General features: G+C 54.1%; 1 protein-coding gene across 1 annotated transcript in view; it reads right to left on the reverse strand.

Moving 5' to 3' along the window:
* Positions 1 to 1,243: 1,243 nt before the first annotated feature.
* Positions 1,244 to 24,715, reverse strand: part of LOC122190943 (sterile alpha motif domain-containing protein 11-like) — a gene marked incomplete at its 5' end in the record, with an annotated part of 29,627 nt that continues 6,155 nt past the window's right edge. The window contains 3 exons of the mRNA XM_042891098.1: positions 1,244 to 1,590; positions 4,032 to 4,124; positions 10,025 to 10,149. Of these exons, the coding sequence (XP_042747032.1) occupies positions 1,301 to 1,590; positions 4,032 to 4,124; positions 10,025 to 10,149 (508 nt within the window). The remainder of the gene's footprint in view (positions 1,591 to 4,031; positions 4,125 to 10,024; positions 10,150 to 24,715) is intronic.

A 24,715-nucleotide genomic window follows, 5' to 3' on the forward strand; every position in this document is an offset into this window, starting at 1 on the left:
TGCGAGCCGGCGGATAAACTGCGCTTTGTAGGGGTAGTAATAATTGATAGCTGCGGTGTGGAGCCCATCCAAAACGCACTGAGTTCTGTCTCTGCTCCCCAACGCTCAGGGTGACCCTTCCGCCAAGGAGAAAACTGCCTCACAACCATTATATATATATACATACATTGGGCTTTTAAGGTAATGAGCTCCTTCAGTGGGGGGGCGAGGGGGGTGGCACTGGGGGGGTTCTGCCCCACGGAGCTCCGTAGCTCTGCCATGGTGTGGGAACACTGATGAGCCAATTCTGACACTCCAGCAACAGGAATCGCCTTCTTGCCCCCAGAGAAGCCAATCAAATCAAACAGAGTGGAAAAGAAGACAGCCTCTTCATTAACCTAACAAGGAGCCCTGGGGATTTGCGCTCCCAGACTGGAGATTCTCCTTCAGCTCCTGCTGGATGGATGGATGGATGGATGGATGGAATGCTTCGCGGGTGCTGCTCGTGCTCCTTCCCCACAGCCCTGGCTGGGAAGCAGCAAAGGGGCTGTGGGTTCTGCACAGCACCACTCGTCAGCAGTGCTCCTGCTCTCTGCTCCCAGGCTGGAGCCATGCTGTCACCTCCTGCCTCTCCTGCACTGCCAGATGCAGGCAGCTGGGTCCCATCCATCCTCCCTGCAGCACAGGAGCCTGCAGCTTGCTTGCGTGGGGATGCTGAGCATCCCAAGGACGATGAGCTCCTGAGGATGCTGAGTCCTCCCCAGGGTGGAACCTCCATCTGCCTGGTGCCCCCTTTAGGCACAGCACAGCATCATGCAGCCACGCTGCATTCAGGCAGCTTTGTCCCCATCTGATGGCAAACCCAGCAGTGACCCTTCCTGCCATGCAGCACCCAACAGGCACCGCAGGACTCCTCCCACACAACACTGCCCCAGCTCAGGGCACAAAGCAGGGATGGAATAAAGCAGGACCAGGGGTCCCCTGCTGTCCCTAAGCACCCAACTCCACCTCAGAGGAGCAGACCTGGGAAGGCCTGCAGCCAGCTCCTTGGTGCTGGAAGCTGCAACCTACGTGCAACCTGGGAAGCCCCCACTGCTGGTGACCAGAATGAGCCCTGGGGATGCAAACACCACTAAGTTCAAGAGATGACACCATGCAACAACCTGTCCCACCGACTGCAGCATTTCCCTGCATCTCAGCTACATCTACACGTTTTAATTGTTTGTAAAGCCATAGGACACCTAACTCTCATTAAGGCAAAAGGCCACCGACACCAATTTTGTCTGCATGCACAAACCTTCTGACCTCACGCTGTCGATGCTTAACGACACCACGTCCCAAAGCCCATCAGCAAAGGGCATCCCATGGCACCACAACCACACGCAGCAGACTGGGAACAGCCCATCTGACAACACCTGAGCTCCCCACCGCAAACCCAAGCCCTACCTCCGTGGCTGGGCACTGCCATGCTGTTGGCCAGCTGGTAGAGCCGCTGCTGCTGCTGCTCCTCAAACGTGCCGTGCTCGTTCAGCGCCGACATCATGCGCCTGTAGTGCTCCTCTGGGGTCATCTGAGTCACTGAGTCCTCCAGCAGAGGCGTGTGGGAGTTTTCTGAAGGACAGAAAGGTTTGGTGTTGGGACAATCTCCCCTTTAGCTCTAGCACGTGCAGAACCCAATGAGGTGCCAGCGTGTGCATACCCATGGCTTGGCCTCCAGCCACGGCCGTGCTCACACACAGCAACACCCACAACTGCTGCAGCACACACAGATCCCGGTCTTTAGCACAGGACACAATACACAACTGGAAGGACACCAACCTAGACGACCACAGAACTGCAGCATCGTTCAGATCCCCACCCCACATTGCCCACTCCATGCCCCCCCCACAGTGCCACATCTCAGCACCCCAGTGATGGCAACCTCTCCACCCTCCCCGGGCAGCCCATGCCCACACATGGCTGCTCTTGCATCTTCTTCCCCTTTGCCAGCTCTGATCCCCACGGCAGGCAGTGAGGACAGCCAGGCAGTGCAGGAGCACACACAACACACTGCTGCGGGTCTGTGCACGCAGCCCCACCGCCCCGAGGCCAACATAATCACACCCAGGCTGGCAACGAGGAGATGAAACCACAGAAGCTCTGTGTTTACTGTAAGCAACACACAGTGATTACCCTTCTCCCCCTCCGTGGTGGGTTTTATCTCGGATCTCCTCCAGGGCCAAACCCTTCCCGTGATGGGGGAACTCCCAGCAACAAGGTGGGCAGGAGAACCACGGGACCCCCTACAGCGTGCCCCCAGCCCCACACTGTGCCCCCAGTGCCAGGCAGGCACGCTGCCTGATGCCTTCCCTTCACAGCTTGGAGGATTGTCACCCCCTCCCCCCCATGCCCTGCCAGCCCTACACGCTCACATTTCCATATGAGACGCCAGAACGTTCTGCTCTGCTTGACAGCCACTGCTGCACCGCCAGGGCTCCTCCTGAGCATCCCAGGGGAGGGAGGGATGGTGGAGGGAGGGCTGCTGCCCTGCTGGGAACACTCCCAGCCCTACAGGTGCTTTTCCCTGGGCCAGGGAAGGACTGGCCCGCTGGCTCTGGCTCTTGGCTATGACACGGGGTCACCTTCCCTCTTCCAACAGTTGGGGTCCCAAATCCCACATCGGCAGCCCATGGAGTCTGTGGCACAGGATGCAAAGACACTTCTAACCCCTCTTCGGCCCCTTTACGTGGCAGAGAGTGGGCAAACTGAGACTCAGAAAGCATCTCCATCCCATTCTGAGGCCCAGAACACCTGCCAGGTGCCAAGAATTGCTGGGGAGCCCCCTGTGCTCGAGCACAACACAAACCAGGGAACATGGGGGCTGCCAGACAGCTCAGCTCAGACTTTCCACCCTGTCTTGCAAAGGGCAGGGAAAGACTTTCTGAGAAAAGAAGTGGGAGTGGAAAGTTTGCTTTTATGTCAGGCTTCCTGGGAACCCCTCTCAGAACGAGTGGGGGAATCCCTGCCTGAGTCACCCGGAGCATTTGGATCCTGAGAGCAAAGCCCAGGGCTGTGCTCAGCCCTACAGGGGCAGTGGGAAGGCAGAGGATGGGACAGCACTGCTCCCGTGGCAAAACCATCCATCCATTGGGCTCTTCCGAGGAGAATCCCAATGCAACAGCAATAGGGCAGGTGGGTGATGAAAGGAGAAGAAGCCAAGGGCAGCATACAGGGTTCCCCCTTTGCACCTCTCAGTGAAAAGCTAAGGTGCTCCTGGTTGGAACAGAGAGCACAGGGGAGGTGGGACACGTGAAACAAAAGATCTGGCACGCTGCAAGAAGTGACACGAGCATCCCATAACGTGGGGACAGGGAATCACCAGCAGAGAGGGACATTCCATCAAACCAGGCACCATCACCTACAATACATCCAGACACACCAGCACGTCAGGTTTCAGCCTGCAGGACCCCCCCCCCTCCAAGGACACACCTCCAGAGGACCAGGCCCTGACAGCTCTCATTCCTTGCCACAGCCAGGGGACTGCAGATGGGGTGGGCACTGCTGGCAGCTCATTAGGCACAACTTCACAACAAAGCCTGCAAGCCAGCGGCCTGCACGCCCTCCTTTAGGCAACGCGGAGACAAACTCATTAGCTGCAGGCTCCATTACTCTGCTGGCTGTAAAGAAAGTTTTCAAATCGCCTTTGCAGCAAGGAGCCGTGGAACAAATCACATTTTTAAATCCCCTCTAAAAGAGAAACCTTCTGCAGATCACATGTCTGCAGGAACGCTGCCAGGCGAGCAGCCAGGCAGCCCCATCCTCCCTTTAAGGGAGCAGATGCCAGCACGATAAGCCCCGCCGTATCTTTTATATTAAACACGTAATCGAGGCGTTCTGCCTGAAGAGCAGACACCCCTCAAACCCACCACGAAGCTGCAGCTTGCTCTGCAGACCGCAAAGCCATCCTTCTCATTAAGAGGCGATTCCCCCCCCCTTTGATGAGATAAAGCCTCCCCCCCATCTCAATTAAGTTAAGAAAGGAGAAGAAAGGGGCGGAGGGAGGTGGCACTTACCCTTTGGGGACTCACTTCGGGCTTTCTTGCTCTCTAACGGGCACTCACTGCTGCTGTTGGGAGAGCATACTCTTCTCTTGCCTAAAATGTCATCTAGGAGAGATGAGAGCTGGGTGTCAGAGGCTGCCCCGTGCAGAAGCAGCTGGGGGGGGGGCTCTGCTGCTCTCCACCGCGCGCTCACGTGTACTACAGGCAAAGGAAAAAGAAAAACCACCCCCCCAAAAAACCAAACCAAGCCCTAAAGTAAGAAAAATCATCATCCCGAGAGCCGCGCTCTGCTTTCCTAATCACGCAGCCCCAAAGCGCGTAATGACTGCTGGAGCTCTGATCAATGCCACGCTCTCCAGCCATAAATCCCCAACCCGCCTCGTTTCCTTACTGAGTTTCATCGTTTGTTCTGCTGCCTTTTGTCCCCCCGGTGCTTCCACTCCTTTCATGCCCCGATGCAAAAAAAAAACAACACGCCAAAAGCACAACAGCTCCGCGACTCTTCCCACCACCACCGTGTCTCTCTCTCTCCCTCTCTCTCTCTCTCTCTTCCCCCTCCTCCCTCCCTCTCTCTCCTCTTCAAAACCTCAAGGTCCTCTGCAATCTTTCCCCTCGGAAACGCTCGAGCCCTTTGCATTAGCGCAGCCCCACGAACCAAATACCCAATACACAATTACAGCATCCCCAAACGGATTCCGAATCGATAGCCTCCCATAATAACGCTGGGGAAACTGAAAGCATGATGTTGCATATGGGCAGGAAGGAAGAGGCTGTTTGTCACTGCAAGCATCAAATCCTCATCTATCAAGGGCTTGTTAAAGATGCAGCATCTTCGGGAGGAGAGCTCACAAACAAGCAGCATCTGAGCCAGCACACAGAGCACCTGCAAGCAACGCTGCTGCAGCTTGCAGCGTGCACTCGTTAGGGAAGGCTACACAGCCCCACGGTGCTATTTATGAGCAAGCAGATTCCAGGTGACATTGTGAGCCAAGCCAAGTGTCCTTCGTGCTCAGAGTCCCTGGGTGGGCCCAGGTGCTGCTCTGGGGCTGCACTTCCCCTGGCACTGAGCACCACGCTGCAGCTCAGGAGCATCCCCAGCTCTGCACAGCTACAAGTGGCATCTCCTGGCTTCCAGCAGCACAGGCTGCCCCCTGCACCACCCACCTGCTAGCACAGACAGCACCGAGCTGGCAGCAGAGCCCCAATAACTGCCATCAAACAGCAGTAATGGCAGAACAGACGGGAGGATGGAGCCGGCCAGAGTTCACATCCCAGGTGCGGAGCCACAAATCAGCCCTGGCTGCCTTCCACATCCCATCACTCCTCCTGCCTCAGTTCACCCTTGAAATAACTTCTCCCAGCCTGGCCAGCAGGCAGCAAACCCATGTGGGTTTTTCCTTTCCTTTCTTTTTTCCACTTTCTGCCTCCTGCCTTCCACAACAGCCCAATTGGGAAGGATGTTATCAGCAGGACTGCGCTGCTATCAGGGCAGGGTAGGTGACGTTGCACACCCCCATGCAGACTGAGAAATGAAAATGCTTTTTTTTTCTAGTCACCGTGCTCTGACAACAGGATTTGAGAGCCTAAGGCAGCTGGGCAGGCTGGAAGCTCAGCTCTAGGCTTCCCCACAGAGCATCATCAAACCCAACCCCAGGAGATGACAATTCCCAGAACCACACCACGATGCTTTGGCAGCAGCTCCACAGGCTCAGTTCTCTCCAATCCCTCAGCGCAATGTGAATGACAGCCCAGCAGGAACACAGGGGATGTCCTTCCCCACCAGTATCAGAGCCCTGGGCTGCTCCCAGCAGCAGCCATGGGATGAGGGGCCGGGCAGGAGGAGCAGCAAGCCGGTCCCAGCCTTTGCCAGCAGGGATCAATGGAACAAAGGCAGAGCGCAGCGCAAGGTCATGGGAAGAGCGGGCTGTCCTTTAACAGAGGGCAAGGAGAATGGAAATGGGAGTGATTGGAGGGCCAGGCAAAGGGGAGCAAAGGGTTTCTGCCACTTAGCAGCAAAACAAAGGCAGCATCCTCTAGCAGCAGGTCAGCTGGACGGCCCTGAGGACACGGCAGCAGCAGGCTTCAACTCTGCACCACCGCACCGCGTTCTCCCCACGCTCCGTTCCCTCTCCACATCCATTTGTTGGCTGTTGTTTGAAGTTAGCTGCAAGCTGTCACTCTCAGACCCGTGTGTCACACAGCACGGACCCGTGTCACCATCTCAAGCACAAAGCAGCAGGATTCCCAACGCCCAGCACATCCTCCATCCACCCCTAGGTTGGATCCCCCTTCTCAGCTCTCACTGGCCATCTGCCTCTCCTCCCACCATGCAGGCAGCATCCCGCTCCTTCCCACCTCCCCATGCCCAGCCCCAAAACCTGCTCCGGTATTTCCCTTCCCAAGGAAGGAAGCAGGGCTGAGCCAACCTCTGACCTGTCTGGAATGGGGCTGGTTAATAAGGAAGGCACACTGATGTTCCCAGGTCTCCCAGCTCCCTGCAAAATTCCCTTTTACGGCGTGCACCGTGCCATAAAAAGGTGCTAAATATTCATAGTATGGAAAACACTCACAGAGAGGATATACTGCACTTAAGAGAGAGATCTGGATTCATTTTATATGCTGCAGAGAGGCTGTTTAGCAATTGCAAACTTGTGAATCCCCCCTTTGCTTTTTGGAAGAGATGCATGGAAGGAAGCAGGGCTGGAGGTCCGGGCTTGCTGGGGACCTGCTGGCTTTGCAGTGCTGTGCCCTCAGCACCATTTAAATGTCCAATTGCTCTCATCCAACCCCTGCAAAGCCCCGCGCCGCTGCAGACCATGACAGCTCTGACAGCCAGACTCCTTAATTCCTTTTTCTTATTCCCTTAATCTGTCATCTTTATCAGGCTGAGGAAGTGCCAGGCAGCGTGCAGGAGCCCCGGCCCCGATCAATCTCCACATTACAGCTGACAGAATGGTGCTAATAACTTATTGATCCTATGTTTGCCAAGCCCCACTGGGGTGGGAAGGTTTCCATTGATTGGCTCCAAGGAAGGGGCTCTCAGCTGCCAGGGGGGGGGGAAAGCCATCCAACTGCCCTCTGCTGAGGAGCCCGGGGATGGAGGGAGGCTGGGAAGGGCCAACAGGAGGACAAGGGAGTGGATTTGATGCGTAGGAACCGACACATCCCTACACACATCCATAGCAGCAGGGAGATGCCACCGTGCTGACAGTTTGTTTTCAGCTGCCTGTGAGACACCTGGGAGCGGAGGTGGAAGCAGAGGGAGGTTATTTTTGGAAGGAGGATCATCTCGCTCTTCCCAGAGCTGCAAGGAGAGGGAGGAAAAGTTGCTGACTATATACAGCTGTTTGGGCTGCTGTGGGGAAGCCTCTTGCTGTGACCCTGCATCAAGGTGCCCCTGCCCAAAGCTATGCTGCAGCTGCACCTGCAAGGCACAGCAAAAGGCAACGCCAAGCATTTCCACACCAGGTTTTGCCATTTTTGCTTCATCTCCCAGGGCCTTCACCTCCAAAGGATGCTGGGTGCCTCCTGCTGGGCTTCAGAAGAAATAAACAGGAACCTGAAGAAAGCACAAAGGGCAGACAAGCCTCCAGACAGGCACAGCACAGACCCTTCCACTGCCTAGGTGAGCAGCCGGCCTTCCTGCAAGCCAAGGTGCCCGGGCATCCAGCTCCCAGCTGTCCATGTGGTGATGATTTTCTGCTCAATTTAAGGCAACAATTCAATAGAGGCAGCTCGGCTGTTGTTGTTTTGCTTTGTTAAATGAAAACACGGCTGCATCCCAGCTCATTATGACACGCAGCCTCTGGGATGCTGTCTCTTACCATTAGCCACAACATCCCCGGGCCCAACCCTTCCTCTCCCCTCCCCTGCAGATGAAAGCTCCAGGTTGGTGCCTTAAAGCAGCCCCAAGGAAGGGGAGGCAGGAGGCTACACCAGCCACAAGTCCTCAAAGCCCCCAGACTCATTCTTAAATGCTAATCTGCTTCCATTCCCTCCCCAAACTTCTCCTCCTTCGCCCCCCTGGCAGAGCATTGAGTGGAAAGGTGTGACAGGAGTGTTAAAACAGAGGAACAAATAACCTTGGGGAGAGAAGAGAGAGAACCACAGAACACCCAGAGTTGGAAGGGACCCATTGCAGGGTGCTTCTCTCCATTAAGACCCCCTTCCGAGGTACTTTTCCTTTCCTCCTCCATTTGGCATATTACATCCTGCCATTCAGCGAGCACCAGAAGGGAAGAACAGAGCAGAAAACCCACGGGGACAAGAGAGGGGAGAGCATCCCCCCATCTCCAGTGAGCATGGGGGCTGTGGGTATCACCCAATCATCACAGCTCACCTCCAGGTTTCTCCACCCAGGAACAGCCTTACTTTCAGCATCTCTGCTAGAGAGCTTCAATTTTCAATGATGATCATCTATTTGTTTTTAAAATAAGAGTCAGTTTCAGGGCAGAGCAGGAGGAGATGGATGGGAGCCCAATGCAGACGCAACCCTGATGTCCAAAGAGGAGCTGGGTATCATTTTAATCAAAGGGGAACAGCAGAGAAGAGAGCTAAGTTCCCTTGCTCTACATCCCCAATCTGTACAAACAGAGGTCTAGCAAAGAAGCCAGGAAAGACAAGGCGGGAAGCAGAGCTCTGCCTGCCCTACTGTGGGCTGATCTGCCTCTCCATGCCCTGCTGTTCTCATGCACTTCAGAGCAGCACAAGGTGTGCACCAGCAGCACAACCATCACCTGTCCCCCGTGAGCCTTGCAGAGCAGCAAGAGCACCCTTCTCATTTCTGACTATAAATGCATTTTCCAGGCCCTGCAGCTCTCAGCTTTGCTGATCCAGACTTCTGCAGATGCTTGAGCCCTACCCTGCAGAGCCCAGAACTAACACGTGCCATTTGTTCCCAGCAGTTTCAGTCCCTTTCTACATTGCAAAGAGCATTCAAGACCCAGCAGTAATTCTGCTTTCCCAGTCCACGCTGTTCAGAACTACAGCCCTGCCTCTAATCATGGTCTCAACCATAAATCAAGCAGCTCTCACAGAATTCATCATAAACCAACCAACCCTGCTGACTTCGATCCTCTTCTTGGCCCCACTGGCCCTGCAATAAACAAACCTCCTCCATTTGCACTGCCCTCTGCTCAGCCCAAGAGCCAAGTGCACCCACATTAGGCTCCTCACCCTGCCCTACAAGCACACCAGGAATGGTGTGAGCATCAGTTCCAGCTCACATTGCTGTCCTCGTTGCCTCAGCTGTGCATTTCTTCCTTCTCCTGCAATGGGAGAACCTCACACAACAGTTCCAGCAAGTACAAATGAGGACCTCTGCCTCTCATCTTTGCTGCTGCTTAGTGAGAAGTACGCTTTGCATTTCTGGCATGTTAAGGATCTCAGAATTTCAGCAGCACTGATAAGGGCCAGCCGTGTCCCTGTGAAGCAAACAACATTAAAAGACCATTCTAACACACGAGGTCAGCCGAGACACCCAGACACGAGGCAGGTCACAAGGAACAACTTATCTCCCCGGCCAGTTTGCCTCTCAGAGCTGTGTAATGAAGGAGAAAAGGAGATTCAGCCGTGCCAGCAAGGAGGGGGAGCTGCTGGGGCTGCTCTGCAGACAGCACAACCCCCCGTGCAGCCCCAGCCAGGAGGGAGCCTCATGCAGGAGGAGAAGCAGGGAAGCCTCTGATTAATGAAATTACAAATCAAGCCACGCTCTCTGCAAGGCCTTTCTGCTTCACTTGATGCTAGCCCCGGGGACGTTGCACTTTGCTGGCACGAGCTGATTTGCAGTAGTTTAACACAGACCACTGGACGTGAGGATAACGCAGGGATCTCAAAACACTGCAGCACTTCACATCCCCGAGAATTCCCCTCCACGTTCACTGCCACCCAGAACACCACGAAACCTCGCACAGCTCGCTCAGAACAACAAAGAGAACAGAACAGAGCCGTCCCAAGGAATGCACAAATCTGGGGCTGAAGGAGCAGGACCGGCTCCGGCCGCTTACCTGCAGCTCCCAAGCCAACATCCACGCTGTTCCTCTTGAATTCACAGCGGCTCTGGGTTTCTGGCATAACGAGCTGGCGGCTCTGATGCAGGTTGGAGATGATAGTGGAGAGGTCGTTATCACGGCTGCAACAGAGCAGAAAAGCACCAAGTTAAGGAAATCCTATTTGCCACCACGTAATTGATTTTCGCGTGCACACGCCTGCGTGAGCAGCTCAGGTTTACCCCAACCTGAGGGGGGGGGGGGGGGTGGGTTTCTCCTTGGGATCCATTCCCAAATCACCCCCCCCCCTTGGTTTGGGAGAGCAAAACGCTTCCCGTAAAGGGCTGAGCGGCCGCCAGCTGTCAGCTGTGCCAGATACACACAAGGTGCGTGGGCCGCGTGGATGGAAAAACTGAATTGCAGCTCCGTCCCAGCGCTCATAGGAAACTTGAACGGAGAGAACTGATAGTTTTCTATCAGCTGCCATCCCTTCTATCCTCGAGAAGTAAGATTTTCCATTCCGGCGCTGCTGGAACGCACCGTTGTTTGCTTGGAAACTGCTCTTCTGTTCAGAGAGAAGCCCACCGTGGATCTGCACGCGTGCAGCACTCAGAGCACATGGCACAGCTCTATCTACAGAGCCCTTGGAGCACTATCTGCTCCTCTCCTTGCATCAGAATGCTGAGGAGCGGGCTGGGTCCAACCAGTTTTGGCTTCCTCCCTATGGAGAAGGACCCAAACTCAGAAAGACATTCAGTGCAGCCAAGCTCTTGCAAAACACTCCTCCATAAACGCAAACAGAAGAGCTGCAAGCCTCCCTTTGCCCTCCAATGCTCCCCCTCCACCTCCCCAGCAGCAGGTGCTCAGCAGGGCTGCTCCTCACCCATCTCCCTGCAGGAAGATGCCCCACGGGGGAGTGCAGCCCCCCAGCCCTACTCACGTGCCAAGCGTGCCCGCCCGGTGCTGCCACACACAGCACATGGCCACCGCTCCTGCTGCAGGAGATGGCCTCACCTGGGAGCAGCCGGACTGCACGCAGGGTGCATGGTCTGCACTCACCCAGCTCCCGCCTGCCCTTAAATATCCCCTTCTGATCCCCTTCTTCCCCTCCCTCAGCCCACTCTCAGCACCAGATCCTCAGCCCAGTGCACAAACCGGGGCTAATCTGTCGTCTAGCTGCCGGCTAATCAGATAAGTTTAGGGCAGAAAGTCTTTCTAGACAGAGGTACTTTCCGCAGGCGTCTGGCTCCAGATTTTCACATGGTGAGGCAGACTGGAGAGGTTCTCCAACCTGCTGCTCCCCCCGGCATCCTCAGGGATGCTCAAATCCCAAAGCTGCTGAGCACCCGGTGCGTCTTCCTCCGCTAAACCCGCACGGATTGCTCCTTATGCAAGCAGGAGGCTCATGACTTAAACGAGCCCACAGGTGAGTGGGAAGCCCGTTTCTCCTTTGCCAAGCACTTTTGGGTCTTATCCTCTTTTAGCTGCCACCTTTAAGATGCATTATGCAAATGTTTTGGTGTCTTAAGTCATTTAGGGGATTAATGCGAAGTGATTATCAGTTCTTTTTAATCACGCCAATCAATAACTGGATGTCAGGGACAGAGGACAAATGCAGATAAACGCTGCCATCAGCACAACGCTCGGGAAGGGGTGGAGGAGAGGAGTGCAGGGGGAGAGAAAAATAGGATCGTGACATCTTTGCAATGGCAGAACATCCTGCATCCCAATGAGCACCTCTCACAGCCAAACACACCAACCTATTCCTTCCTATGGAAAGAATGGGCTTCTGCCTACATTGAAACACAGCTGCCTTCTACAGGGAAGGAAACTGCACCAAATCTTAAGCTTTTATCCCCAAAAGCCACCTATGTTTTTAGGAGGTGTCCCATCACATTTATCAACACCCCAGCACTGGCAGGGACACCTAAAAGACCTGACCCACGCCCCAAGCAGGGCTGATGGCCATCCCTAAAATGCAGCTTTGCCCAATGGCTCTGCAGAAGACAAAGCTGACACAAAGGTGACATTGAGGGAAAAGGGACACAACACAGAGCAGAGCACATAGGATCAGACAGCTTTTAGCACATTGCACCATCCCCAGGAGCAGCTCTGCAGCACTCGTGTGTGCTGGGAGCACACTCTGCCATCCCCTGCCTGTTTGAGACAGAAAACTTGCAGCATTTTCACCAGCAATCCTCTTAGACCTCCAATGAGCAAAGCCCAACTGACTGCTTCCATCCCAACATCTTTTAGAAAAAAAAATATTAAGTAACAATATAAAAAAAGCCAACCTTGAGGAAGCTTAACTTGGAACTGAATCTCAGTCCTCCAGGTGCCCCCTCTGTCCCCCTGCAGCCAGCAGAGCATCCTCCCACTCAGCCCTGCCCTACACCAACCCATCCCCACCACCACCAGCCCTACGCCACCAGCTCCACTTGCCCTAAAACCCCCCAAAAACGGTGTTTCTCAACAAAAAGCAGCTCCTGGAAAAATTCCCCCCAGCACTCACCTCTGCCAAAAGCCAACTGCACACTGCCCAGCACTGATGCACAGTGAGCAGCACCTGGGCAGGGCTGGCCCACAGCTGGTCCTATCACCCAGCTGACCAATGCTGGCCCTAGGGCAGCTCCCTCTGGCCAGCTGGGCCCTGATTGCTCCATCCTGCTCACCCTGGCTGCTGGTAATTTGTGCTCACATCTTTGCCTTCGTGGCTGGACTTGGTGATCTCGGTGGTCTCTTCCAACCTTCACCCCAGAATCACACCATTCAGGCTGGAAAAGACCACCAAGATCCCCATATGCAACGCCAACCCATGTCACAGTGAGCCTCTGTGTCACATCCCCACAGCTCCTGAGCAGCCCCAGGGATGGTGGCAGCCCTGCAAGCAGACTCACTCACTGCAACCTTGCCGTGCACAGAACAGGGCTGCAGCGCACACAGCCAGCACAGGACTGAAGACCCTTCTCGCAATCCAGTTTGCAGGATACTTGTCATGGTTCTATGTTTTTTGTTTGTTTTTTTTGTTTTGTTTTGTTTTTGGGTTTCAGTATTCCACATCAAAACATCATGTAGTGTACGGGGCATTAAAGTGTCACTGCCCCAATCCCAGCTACCTATCCCTGTACATTACAGAAGTCACGGGATCTGGCCCTTCCGGGTGGGGGGGGGCGCTCTCTTGCTGCCTTGCAGTGGGTGCTGGAGGTGCTTTCCTAGCCGTTCCAAGCTTTTCAGGTTTGAATCGGTCCCGGGATCTCTCTCTCTCATCTTGTCTGATTTATTAATCTCAGTTGCAATTAAATTGTATCTATTGTGTTATCTTGTATTCCAATATTATAGTAAAATAAGTTTTCCTCCATAGATTGTTGCCGCTGTTCTTTTCCTCCCTTCCTTCCTTCCCATTTTTGTGGGACTGGGGTAAAGGGGGGGGGGGGGAGGGCAGAGGCCTGTCGCCCCTGTCACGGACATAGATTGATCTGGTCAAATCCGTGACAATACTAACATCCAAAACCAGGGATGACAATGGATAGCAGCACCTGAAACCTGGCTGCTTGTCCTGGCAAGCATTAAAGCACCACAAGACCAGCAACTGAGGCTCCCTGGAAGGAAAAATGAAACGGCTGGGAGAGCATCACCCCTACAGCTCCACTCCAGCGCAGCCCCACAGGCAGGAGCCCCACTGAGGGGATTGCAAAGAGCCACGTGGAGGATTTCTCCATCTGTACAGAAGGCTGTAATCCTCCCCCAGGTGCTCACTTGCAGCCCAGCAGGGCACAGGGCTCTGCTCTCCTTTGTCTCGCTGCCTGGTGCTGCCGACGCAGGCTCCCCCCACCCATGCACAAACACACATGCACACACAATCAGATTAAAGGTCTGATCCCTTCCAGTAGCATAATATTATATTTTAAAAACCGGATTAGAGAAGGGGGGCTTGAGCAAGATACACATCTCCCGAAAGGTCAAGGAGGAGACAAACAGCCTTCTGTGGGGCTGCAGGTTGCCATGGCAATACTGGGTTTGCATGGGGTTTGGGTAATTAATGCTTTAGGGCCGTGGTGACACAGGTGTTTGTGAGCAGCAGAGGTGCACACCCTGAGCCTGGGCACTTCAGCTCCCAGAGCACTGCTGCAGGGAGAGGCTCTGGGCTCGCTGGGATGTGGCTCAGTGATGCTGACAGCTTCATAACCCCCCATTCCTGGATGATGGGAGCTCTGATCTGCAGGTATTCCTGCTATTTTAGCTTTGCAATGCACTCCTAGCACGAGCAGCCTCGAGTCCACAACTGAGCTTCACCCAGCCCCGCATCTGAGCAGTGAACCCAGCCTAGCTGAACTCCTTTTGTCACTTCCAATCACAGCTGACACGCTGTTCTCTATCTGAACCCATCGTCCTGGTTCTGTGACACTGCACTGAGCAGCTGCACAGAGCAGGATACGTTCAGGAAGGGTGGGGGTGGGAAAGGGGCAAAAACAAGCGAGTGCTGATGGCTGAGGAAGGAATGGGATGCTGTGCTCACCGGGCTGTCCCTCCTGCTATAGAGCTAAGGGACAGGCAGCAGTGCTGGGGACATCTCTAAGGCCAACTCTGGACAACCACGTGGCACAGAGCTCACACTGAACTAAACCTGAGGTCACTGTCGGTGTCTCGGTGATGTTTACTGCTGCGTTCTGCAGAGCCTCAGAAGGGAACCATCCCAGCAAACATACTGTATGCCATGCCTCTGCCTATTCTCCACTGCAAAGAACACCCCAGGCTGCTGCAAGCTGCCATCCCACGGGAACCCTGGCCTGCCACCGGGCTCTGCCTCGCTGCCAAGAAGGAGAAGGAGCTGGGTAATTACAAAAGCTTGGGCAGTTTCCAAATCCTAATGAATGGGAGCAGCAGATCCCCCCTCCAGGAGCGCAGGGAAACGGTGATGAAGGCTCTCCCTGCCCAGAAGCTCGCCGTGCATCCCAGGGAAACGCAGCACTGAGACACGCTGCCAACTAATGGCTGCAAAAATTACCTCTGGAGGAAAAGAAACCGCCGCTAATGCTCTCTGCGAAGGCTCTGGCTGCTGTGCTATGCTTAATGGCACTGCCTGGCCCTCCGTCTCCCCAGCACGGGTGGCTCTGATGAGGCTCTGTAATGGCACAGTAATGGGGCACCAGCAGTCACTCGATAGCTGCAGTGCTTCCAGGAACAGGCACTCAGGAGGCTGTCAGAGCAGCTGCCTGCATGGGGAGGTGCTCCCCACGGAGCCCCAGTGCAAACAGGGAAGGATGAGTCTATCAGATTTGCTATGCACAGCCATCCTCGTGGGGGTACCAATGGATCAGGAGGAGGCTGAGGGTACCAGGCATGCCACTAGCTTCTGTGAGTGACTTCTGGGAACATCAGGGTTGGGTGGTTGGTTGTTTTGAGCAACATCTGCAACAGAACTCTCTGCCCAGCAGTGCTTGTGAAGTTAAGCAGGGGAGCAGGCAAGGATGGGGGGTACCCACAGCACCCTGGGGATGCTCAGCTGCTTCTGAGCCACAATCGGGCTGGGAGCGACGCCTGCTAAATGTGTTTTACTTACGGAGATTAGCAGCGGCTGCATCTTTAACAAGGAGAAGGATGGGGAGACTAATGGATGGAGACAATTAACCAAAAGATAAATCAGTGTCGCAGCCCTCGCAGCCAGCGGAGGCAGCCAGGCGCCCACGGGGCCTGGGGATGGGATGCAGTGCTCTGAGCGACTGCAAAGAGCGATGGCACGGAGTGGGAGGGCAGGGAAAGGGCAAAATTGGGCCAAAATTTCCATCTTTTCCAACAGTGGCTGCCTCCTGGTGCACTGCAGCCCTCCAAACAACGACAGAAACCTCACCAAGTGTCTGCATGGGGCGGCACGTGGGCATGGGGAGAGTGGGAGGCATCAGCCAGCGAGGTGCTACAGCCAAAGAGCTACAGATGGAGCTGCTGTATGGAGGGAGCCATGCTCTCCTACTGGCCTTCTGCTGATTTTCAATCGGCTGCAGGGCAAGTGGGGAGAACCAGGTAAGAAACAGATGGGTGTCTTCCAAGGGACGGGGAGCAGGGGAGCGATGCCGGGTTTGGAAGGGAGCAGAGACTCTGAGAAGTAGCACTAGGAGGAAATAAAACCAAAAAATATTTCTTTTTAAATATGTTTCACCGGCTCTCCATCCCCTTAACGATCACTCAGTAACTGCAGGGATTATATTAAATTTTACCGATCGATACCGCTGCCATAAAACTGTCCCAGCCCTCTGCCCCTCCCTCTAATAAAGAATAAAGAATCCAATATGCAAAAGGAGGGATGCAGGGCAGCATGGGTTGGGGCAGGGAGAGCCGAGCAGCACGCAGGGCTCCCCCACCCCATCTCCTTCAGGCTCAGGGCTGTGTCTCAGCAATCCCCTGGCTCTGTGCTGTGCCATCCTCCTGTACCACTGAGTCCCTCCTGGGAGCACCAGTGATGCTGGAGAGCGTGGCTCCAAGGAAGCAGACAGCATCTGTCAGAGCTGGAGGTGGTTTGGTCATTTGGCCGCTCTCCCCTCCTTGCTCTGTCCTCGCGATGGGAGCAGAGCGGTGTCAGAGCGCAGCGTGGGGATGGGGAGGGCATGTAAATCAGGGCTGTGCAGGGGGGGCATAATGAGCTTTTTATGGAAGCCATTAAAAGGAAAACCCAGACTGGTCTATAAATACTGTTGCATCATTACAGCTGCGAGAAACAACCTTATGTAACAGCGCAGCTACACAGCGCTGGGACTGGGGGAAATAACAGCCCTGAGCTCTCTCTTGTTGGTAGTTCACATTTTTCTACCCCCAAACTAAAACTCATCACCCATTTCCAAAGCAATGTGCACATGGCAGCCCTTGAAGAAAACATATTTCCTGCAAGCAGACAGAACAGAGACCCTCCACCTCCAAACCCTGCGCGCATCCAGCAAAGTGGATCCCTAAGAGACAAACAGATCCTCTGCTGCTCTTTATCAGCACACCAGCTTCCAGCAAAGAAAAAGGGCCCTTCCTACTGCTGGAGGTGCTCCCCACCTTCCAGCTCCACAGAGCTACCGCAGGATGAGCAGCACTGCATGGGCACTTTCCCATCCAGCAGTGCCCTGGCGTGGCCTTGCACTGCCAGGCAAGGTCAGTGCCAGCACCAGGGGAAAGCCTGGGGCTCCTGAGTCAGCAGGGAAAGCTCTGCCCCCTCCCTGCTTATCAGCTGGGATGGCAGCATCCTGCTGATGGACACCTTCCCAGCTGGCAGGCGCTGGCCGTGGCAGGCAGAGCAGGATCAGCCCTAAAGCTGGGCGCAGCAGGATTTGGGTCAAGGATTTGGAGGCCGCGATCAGGCGACTCGAAAAGGAATGGGTGGGGGTGGGGGGAAGTTTGTAGCTGTGAAACAATAGGCAGCTGAGCTGCTGCCAGCCACTGTGCCATCACACGGGAAGATCAGCCCTGCGCAAAGGAGCTGCTCCTGCACACCTCCTGCACGCCTCTCCCATCCCCATCACCAGCAAAGCACTGGGGAGGCTTGGGAATGCCTTCTGGTTCCCCGTCCTCGTTTCTGTAGTTCATCTCCAACTTTTCCTACAGGTTGCAAAGCCCCAGAGCTGGCACTGACCTGGAGATCAGTGTCTGTAGCTTGCCACGTGCCCGACAGCACCGTGCAGCACCAGGTGGGCATGGGGCTACACAGCACTCAGCACCCAATCAGTGCTAACAGAGTGCATCCACAGCCACAGGACCATGCTGTACCCAGGAGATCTTGCATCCTATGCACAAGATACGAGCAGGATTTCCAGCAAGCAAAGCTCAGAGCACGGCTGCCTCTCTTTCCATGGATCCCTTGGGTACATTTATATTGCTTCCAGTCTTCAAAACCAGTTTAAAAAAAAAATCCAGCCTCGCTCTGTCCTCAGACATCAACCCTGCCCTGCTGGAATCTCCTCCTTCCAAGAAGATGTCACCCATCAGACAGGGGCAAGATGTCCCTGTTGGCCACAGGTGTCCCCATTCAAAGCAGGGAGTTGGACCAGATGGCCTTTAATGGCCCCTTCCAACTCCAACCTTCTACGGCTCTGTGATGACAGAAGGGAAGGGAAAGGCAAGGGGACAGAGGCAAGAGGGAAGGGGGGGAGGTTCAGACACCTGCAGATCCCAAGCCAGCTCACACAGACCTAATTCTCCCTCCAGACTTATCTTGGGGGGAAAAAAAATCATCTTGCAATGTCCTGAGCAAAATGCTCATAAAATTTCATTAATGTTCATGACAGTTCGTAAAAATGATCAGTAGAGCTGGCAACTCCAAAATGAGCTGGAAATAAGTTTAAAGATGTTTTTATTGTAATCCTGCTTCGTCGTTCAGCCCATAAATAAAAAGAAGATGGAACTACACCACACTGAAGCTGGACTGAAGATGGGGAAAAGATGAAGCACTGTGTTGAAGCACAAGCCCAGCCCACTGCTAAGGGCACCTCATGCTGACAGACAGCTGTGACACGTGCCACAAAAGCACTCAGCACAGGGATGCCTGCATGGCACGCTGTGAGCCTCAGATTCCTCCTCCTGTTGCAGTGATGCAGATAGGGCTGCTGAGTTTGATGAGCTATCATGCATCTCATAGAATCATTAAGGTTGGAAAAGACCTCTAAGATCCCCAAGTCCAACCCCAACCCATCCCAGTGTGCCCACTGAGCGTGTCCCACAGTGCCACATCTCCACACTGAGCACCTCCACAGATGGTGACCCCTCCTCCCTGGGCAGCTGTGCCAATGCATCACCGCTTTTTCAGGGAAGAAATATTTCTTACTGCCCCACCTGAATGTCGCCTGGCACAGCTTAAGGCTGTCACCTCTCACCCTAAACACCACAGTTGCAACCCGGGAGCCAAAAATCACCATGCAACAGTACAGAGGGCATGGTGACCTCAGACAGAGGGACACAACGCGTAACAGAAATGAGGAGAACAAATGAGATGGGGAAAAGCTCACCCACCACCAATGCCCTCACACCCACCATCACTGCCCTTCCTGCTCCTCCACCTGCAGCCTGCAGGTAAGACTCCCATCCAGACCTGTGAGCAGCACGGGGATTACAGAAGTGATGCAGAACCCAGCAGCCCAGGCTGGCAAGAAGCCTGCAGGTCGGTTACAGTCTCTCTTCTGATTCTTATTAGCAGAGATGCGTGCCCAAATACACCATGCCTCGTCCCTTGAAAGCCCCCCAGCTCCCACCTTTGGTGCATGCAGCAGTGAGGCAGGATGGGTTCACAGCAGCCCATCTCCATGGCCCTGCCACAAGCACTATAGCACCCGTACATCTCTGCTCCCAACATCCATCACACCCCGATCGATCCCTCCTGACCGCAGCCTGCAGCTCACCTTGGCCGCAAATAAAGGAAGTTTTGCTAGCAGAGCAGGCAGAATGCAGCTGGGGGAGAGGCTCATGCACTTCCCAGCTATTTTGAGCCAGCTGCATTTACACATCCCAGCAACCAGCTCTGTTTTGCCCTCCTTTCCATACACAAACCTCCACCACCTGCTCCAGGTGATGCATCCCTCCCTCCTCCCAGAGCTGCACCATCTCTCCGTTTCCCCACCCACCACCTCCCAGGGGCTTGCTGTGCTCCCACACGAACCCTTTGCTCAGTCCCCTCATTTACCACAACCACCCACCCCATCACTCACTCCACATCAGCCTCCCACGCTCGATCTCCACCCTTCTCCCTTCCAAAGCCCTTCCAAAAGCTCAGCTCCTTGCCAGACCCAAGTCACACTCAGCCTCACCCCTCAGCCAAGCAGCTGCTGCCTGTGTATGAGTGCAGGGAAGGGCTCAACGCTTCTCTGCCTGCAGCACCAGGCGGCCCAGAGGTCCCAATTTTCCTCCTTACAGTTTTTTTGGCAGCTTTGATTTGCACTGCAATCAATGGGCTGATCCTGCTGACACGCACAGCACTCCCTGAAGCCTTGGACTCATCCGGATGCCGCGTTCCAACACTACTGAGTCATGGACAAACAGAGATGTTTTGCTCAGCCAATAAAAAGGACGTGTTGCTGACATGCAGCTGGTGCAATGGATGGAAGGTCTCTTTAAACATCCCAAATTCTGCTCATTTTCTCAATTCATTAAGCTGCCTGCTCTGAGCGGATGAAATATGGAAACACTCAGATGAGCGATCTCAAATGGGTGATAAGGCACAAGTTTAGACAACGAGCAGTGGGAGCTGATGAGCTGCAGGAATCGCTCACAGATCCCACGTATGAAGGGCGAGACTGACTTAAATATGAAACCTGATTTCCCAGTAGGGTGTGAAGAGGGCGGTCAGAAACCTACTCCAGCAATGTGCCCTTGGAGCTGTGATTTGCCATGCAATCTAAAAGCAGAAGGACATCACTGTATGCATCAAGCACGCTCCCTAGAAGCAGCAACCTAGCACGCATCCATGCCAACAGCACAGGAATCCCTTGGTTGGGTTGTTCCACACGAGATCCCTTGCACCTGGACACACAGCTCTGCATCCTGCTTCTCTGAATCTCTGCAGGTATGCAGACGGTGTCCTCCCCCATTCCCACCCCAACAGCTCCACGAAGTGTTCTGTCAATGATCATCAAAGCAAAAAGCTAATGAAATGATGGTGAAATGATCCTTTGAGATGAAAGGTTGCTTTTCAGCAGGTCAATGGAAACAGATCTTCTCCTCCCCGCTCATCCATCTGAGCACACACGTGTGTCAGAACCTGCACAAGCAAAACCAGAGGGTAAGACCAGAACCACAGGGAGGGGAGAAGCAAAGTCCTGAGGATCCCTCGCTCACTCACCTACAGATGCCCCATGGAACCCAGGGAGACCACCAGCAGCTCCCAGAGCCGACCTCCACCGGTGCCTCCAGCCACAGAATGACTTTCCTTCCCTCCTGCCCATCCCTTGGGGGTGTTTAGATGCACAAAAAGAGGATGGTTAAGCCAAGCAGCCTGAGGCATGTCCTGCTGCCATGCAAAGCCCTCACAAAGCAGCTGGTGGAACATGAGTTGGAATGAGAACTGAGCAGCTCCTCCCATTGCATCTCAGGGTCTACATGCTCTGCCTTCACACGGATGCTTCGTGGGGCTCACACCCATCAAAGCAAAGGTGGCCCGTGTTCTTCTATGCAAGTGGAGGCTGAGCTCCTTGGCTGAATCTTCCCAACTCTCTGCTCTTCTTCCTGACGCAGAATGCCCTTGCTGATATCTATCAGCTACATGGATTTGGTGTGGCTTTACTTTACTTCTCATCTTCCAGCGAAACAAAAGAACACATCCCTTGACTCGGGCAGCTTTTGTCCCAGATCAAACAGGCACTGTTTGATGAACACGCTGCACTCACCCGCCTGGAACATCCATCCCTGCCAGCACCAGGAGCTTCCTTGTACTTAGCACTTCTGCCTTCAGGAAGCACGTCCTGGTGCAGAGCTCTACCAGTCATAAAGGTGAGAGCTTTTTGTGTGCTCTGCCATGACACGGATGAAACCATTCCTGCAGGCAGCCAACATCCTGAAGCCATGGCAGAAATAACCCCAAACTCAGCCCTACGTGACTCAGAAGCCCTTCCTGTATGGACCTACAAAGCACCCAGCAGGCCGTCACGGGGATCCTTTCCATTCTGCAGCACACAGTCAGTTTCCCAGCAGTGTGAGTGGCAGCTGCAGTTCTGCAGGGCTCTATCTCCCCATCTGCCCCACTCAATCAGTGGGGCACAGCTCACTGCCAGCACTGCAGCTCCCTGGAGCTGTCTGCTCCTCCTGCTGTAAGCTGCAGGCTTTATCTGCTCGCAGCCAGCTCCTCTAGCAGCAGACTGAAGGCTGCAGGGTGCTGTGGGTCACATCTGCCTCCCAGCTGCCAAACGCCTCTCCTGACCTCTCAGTCCCTCCTTCAGGTCTTCCAGATTAGAAGGCAAAAGCTTGCAGAAAAGAGACATAAAGGAAGAGATAACTAAGCAAACAGGCAGCACAGAGCTGTCCTGCAGCAGCCCATGGTGGGATGCCCCACTGACAGCACTGCACAACACAGCAGCACCTGTACTGAGTCAGGAGCAGCCTTGACACGCTCAGAACCTTTTGCTTTTTCCATTTCTCCTGCTCTTTTTCTCTCCATGCATCACTTGATGAACTACACCAGTGCACTGCCTTTCCTCCCAACCCATTCCCCAAACATTTTTCCTTCTGCTTCTTCCACCTGCCCGGATTTGTTTCACTTCTGCTCCTTCCTGACCAACCCACCCCATTCCACCACTTCCCAATAAGACCACAGCTGCACAGCACTGACCGCAGCCACACTGCTTACACTCAGCCCTGCCTGCAAGGCTCAGTACCAGAGCTGGACTAACAGGGAAGCCCAACGTGTCGGCCTGATGGCACGATACAGGAGACACTCCTGGCCTAAAATACACTCTTTACAGGTTAGTGTCCATCCAGAGCTGCATGGCTATCTATCCCTCGCTCCTCATCTGCAGCTGAGCCACCGCAGCTCTTTGCCACCAGCAGGAGAGCAGAGCGCAGGGAGTGGGCTGCAATCCATGCACACTCATCTAGAACACACTTCAGCTAACTATTTGAGGAGTAAGGTATCTGTGTAAGCAAATTCTACCTTAGAAAAGCAATTGTAAAGGAAGGGAGCTGCAAACAAAGGCTGAAAGCTAGTGTTAACTTCAAAGCTTGACAGAGATGGGAGAAAAGCACCTGGCAGCACAAGGACAGATCCTAATCTCCCCTCTCAGGACAATTCCCCTACCTCCAGCTTTGGGTTTTCTGCAGGCAGAACGCCTTGTACCCAATTACATGTCTTTATCCAGGGCAAGACTGACAGCAATTCCACGGTGGCTAAAGCCAACGAATCCAGGCATCCTCTGGCAGCTAGGAAAGGAAGATCAAAGCCAAGCCCATGACAGGTAAATTAGGATGGCAGCTCTCACGGCTGCTTGACTTCATGTAGCACAGAGACTACAGGTCCCACGTCCTGCCATGGGGTGGGGAGGACCAGCCCAACTGCTGGGGGCTGAGCTCTGCACATCACTGAGACCCTTCTGCCACTGTCTGGGCAGGAGAAAGCTAAACGAAGGCAGCAAGCAGGCAGAGGGAGCACAGCAAATGTGTCTGCTGCCATAAAAACCAGAGCAGTTTTACACCACGAGGTTCAGAAATACTCATTTTTGAAGACAGGGATGCTGACTTCCAGAGGTGTTTGCACCCTGAGCCGTGGCTGTGCTGAACTGCAGCATCATTGCTCAGCTGGCTATTAATTAGGGCTCGTGTCAGCGCTTCCATTACAAACCTCTGCCTTTTAGGGGTTTATAACTCAGCCATAAAACTTTGCTCTAGGCTGAAATTTATCATGAAAGGGTCCGCCTGGAAGGAATCCATTCTTTTCTATTTTAGAGTCCCAAAAGCTTACGGCCACAAAGCAGGGATTTTACTCTGAGGACCGGCGCACAAAAGAAGCCCTTCAGCTGTTTTTTTTACAGGAGCACTGGGTGAGATGTGCCTCCTGGACCGGCTCTGAGACGCCTCCTGGTTGAGGTGGGGGTTTTATATGCTGAATGTTGTAAATTTTAGGAATTATAAGGTTTTATGTTCCAGGGCCAAAGGCGGTGCTTACCTAATCACCAGTGAATCCCTCTGCCCCATCGGAGCGTGACTCGGTTCATGTTTCCCACCATTCCCTCCCCATTTCCTCCATTGAGCCGCTTGGGGGAAGCAAGACTTAATTCCCACCCAACACTCCATTAAGCAGGGATGGATCTGTCTCTCCAGGCACACAGGTATGACCTTCACACACTGCTGCTGCCTGCAGAACAGCCCACGTTGTGCTCACGTGGGGACGTGTCAGTGCGTCTAACTGGCAGAGGCCATTGGTCCTTCAGCTCCTCGCTGCCCACCTTTGCTCTGATGGGAGCAGAATGGAGGCAGAACCCAGCACTGCATTTGATGGAGCTGGGAGTCATCTCTGATACTCTCTCATCCCATCTCTGTTGCCTACATCAGCCACAATGCTGAGAGCAATGTCCTTCAGAGGTGGTTAAACAGTGTCTTCCATTGGCTTACACATGCTGCACCAGCATCAGTTGTACTAATATTTTCCTACTGGTTTTTAATCTGTAACTGAACAGGAAGTTGACACGAAGCACCAGAAACTACCTGTAGCACAAAGAAAAGTCCTCGGTGCTTCTTGCCCCAAAATACTACCTTTGGTGTTGTACTGCTTCAAGCCTTTTGTGCAAAGCATCACTTTTGCAAACAGGATACGTATTCCCATGTCAGTAAGGACACACATATGCCTGGGCCACCTCAATCTCATGTTCGTCCAAAAAGGGGCTACAGCACTGGGCTGTTTTTTGATGGACAGAGATGGCCATGCTTTGTGCAGTGCACCCCAGGGTGCCACTGGCCTTCTTGGCCAGCAGGGCTCCCTGTTGGTTCACGGTCAACCACTGGTCAACTGTTGGTCAACCAAGACACCATCGGCCTTCTTGACCACCAGGGCTCACCAAGGGCTATGGTCAACAGTTGGTCAACTGTTAGTCAACCACTGGTCAACTGCTGGTCAACCAGGATTCCAATGGCCCTCCTGGTCAGGAAGACTCACTGAGGGCTCATGGTCAACAGTTGGTCAACTGTTAGTCAACCACTGGTCAACTGTTGATCAACCAGGATTCCAATGGCCCTCCTGTCAGGAAGACTCACTGAGGGCTCATG

This window comes from Lagopus leucura, unplaced genomic scaffold (genome assembly GCF_019238085.1).
Source record: "Lagopus leucura isolate 7727_CA_CO unplaced genomic scaffold, USGS_WTPT01 147-6_obj-0_obj, whole genome shotgun sequence".
Classification (NCBI taxonomy): Eukaryota; Metazoa; Chordata; class Aves; order Galliformes; family Phasianidae; genus Lagopus; species Lagopus leucura.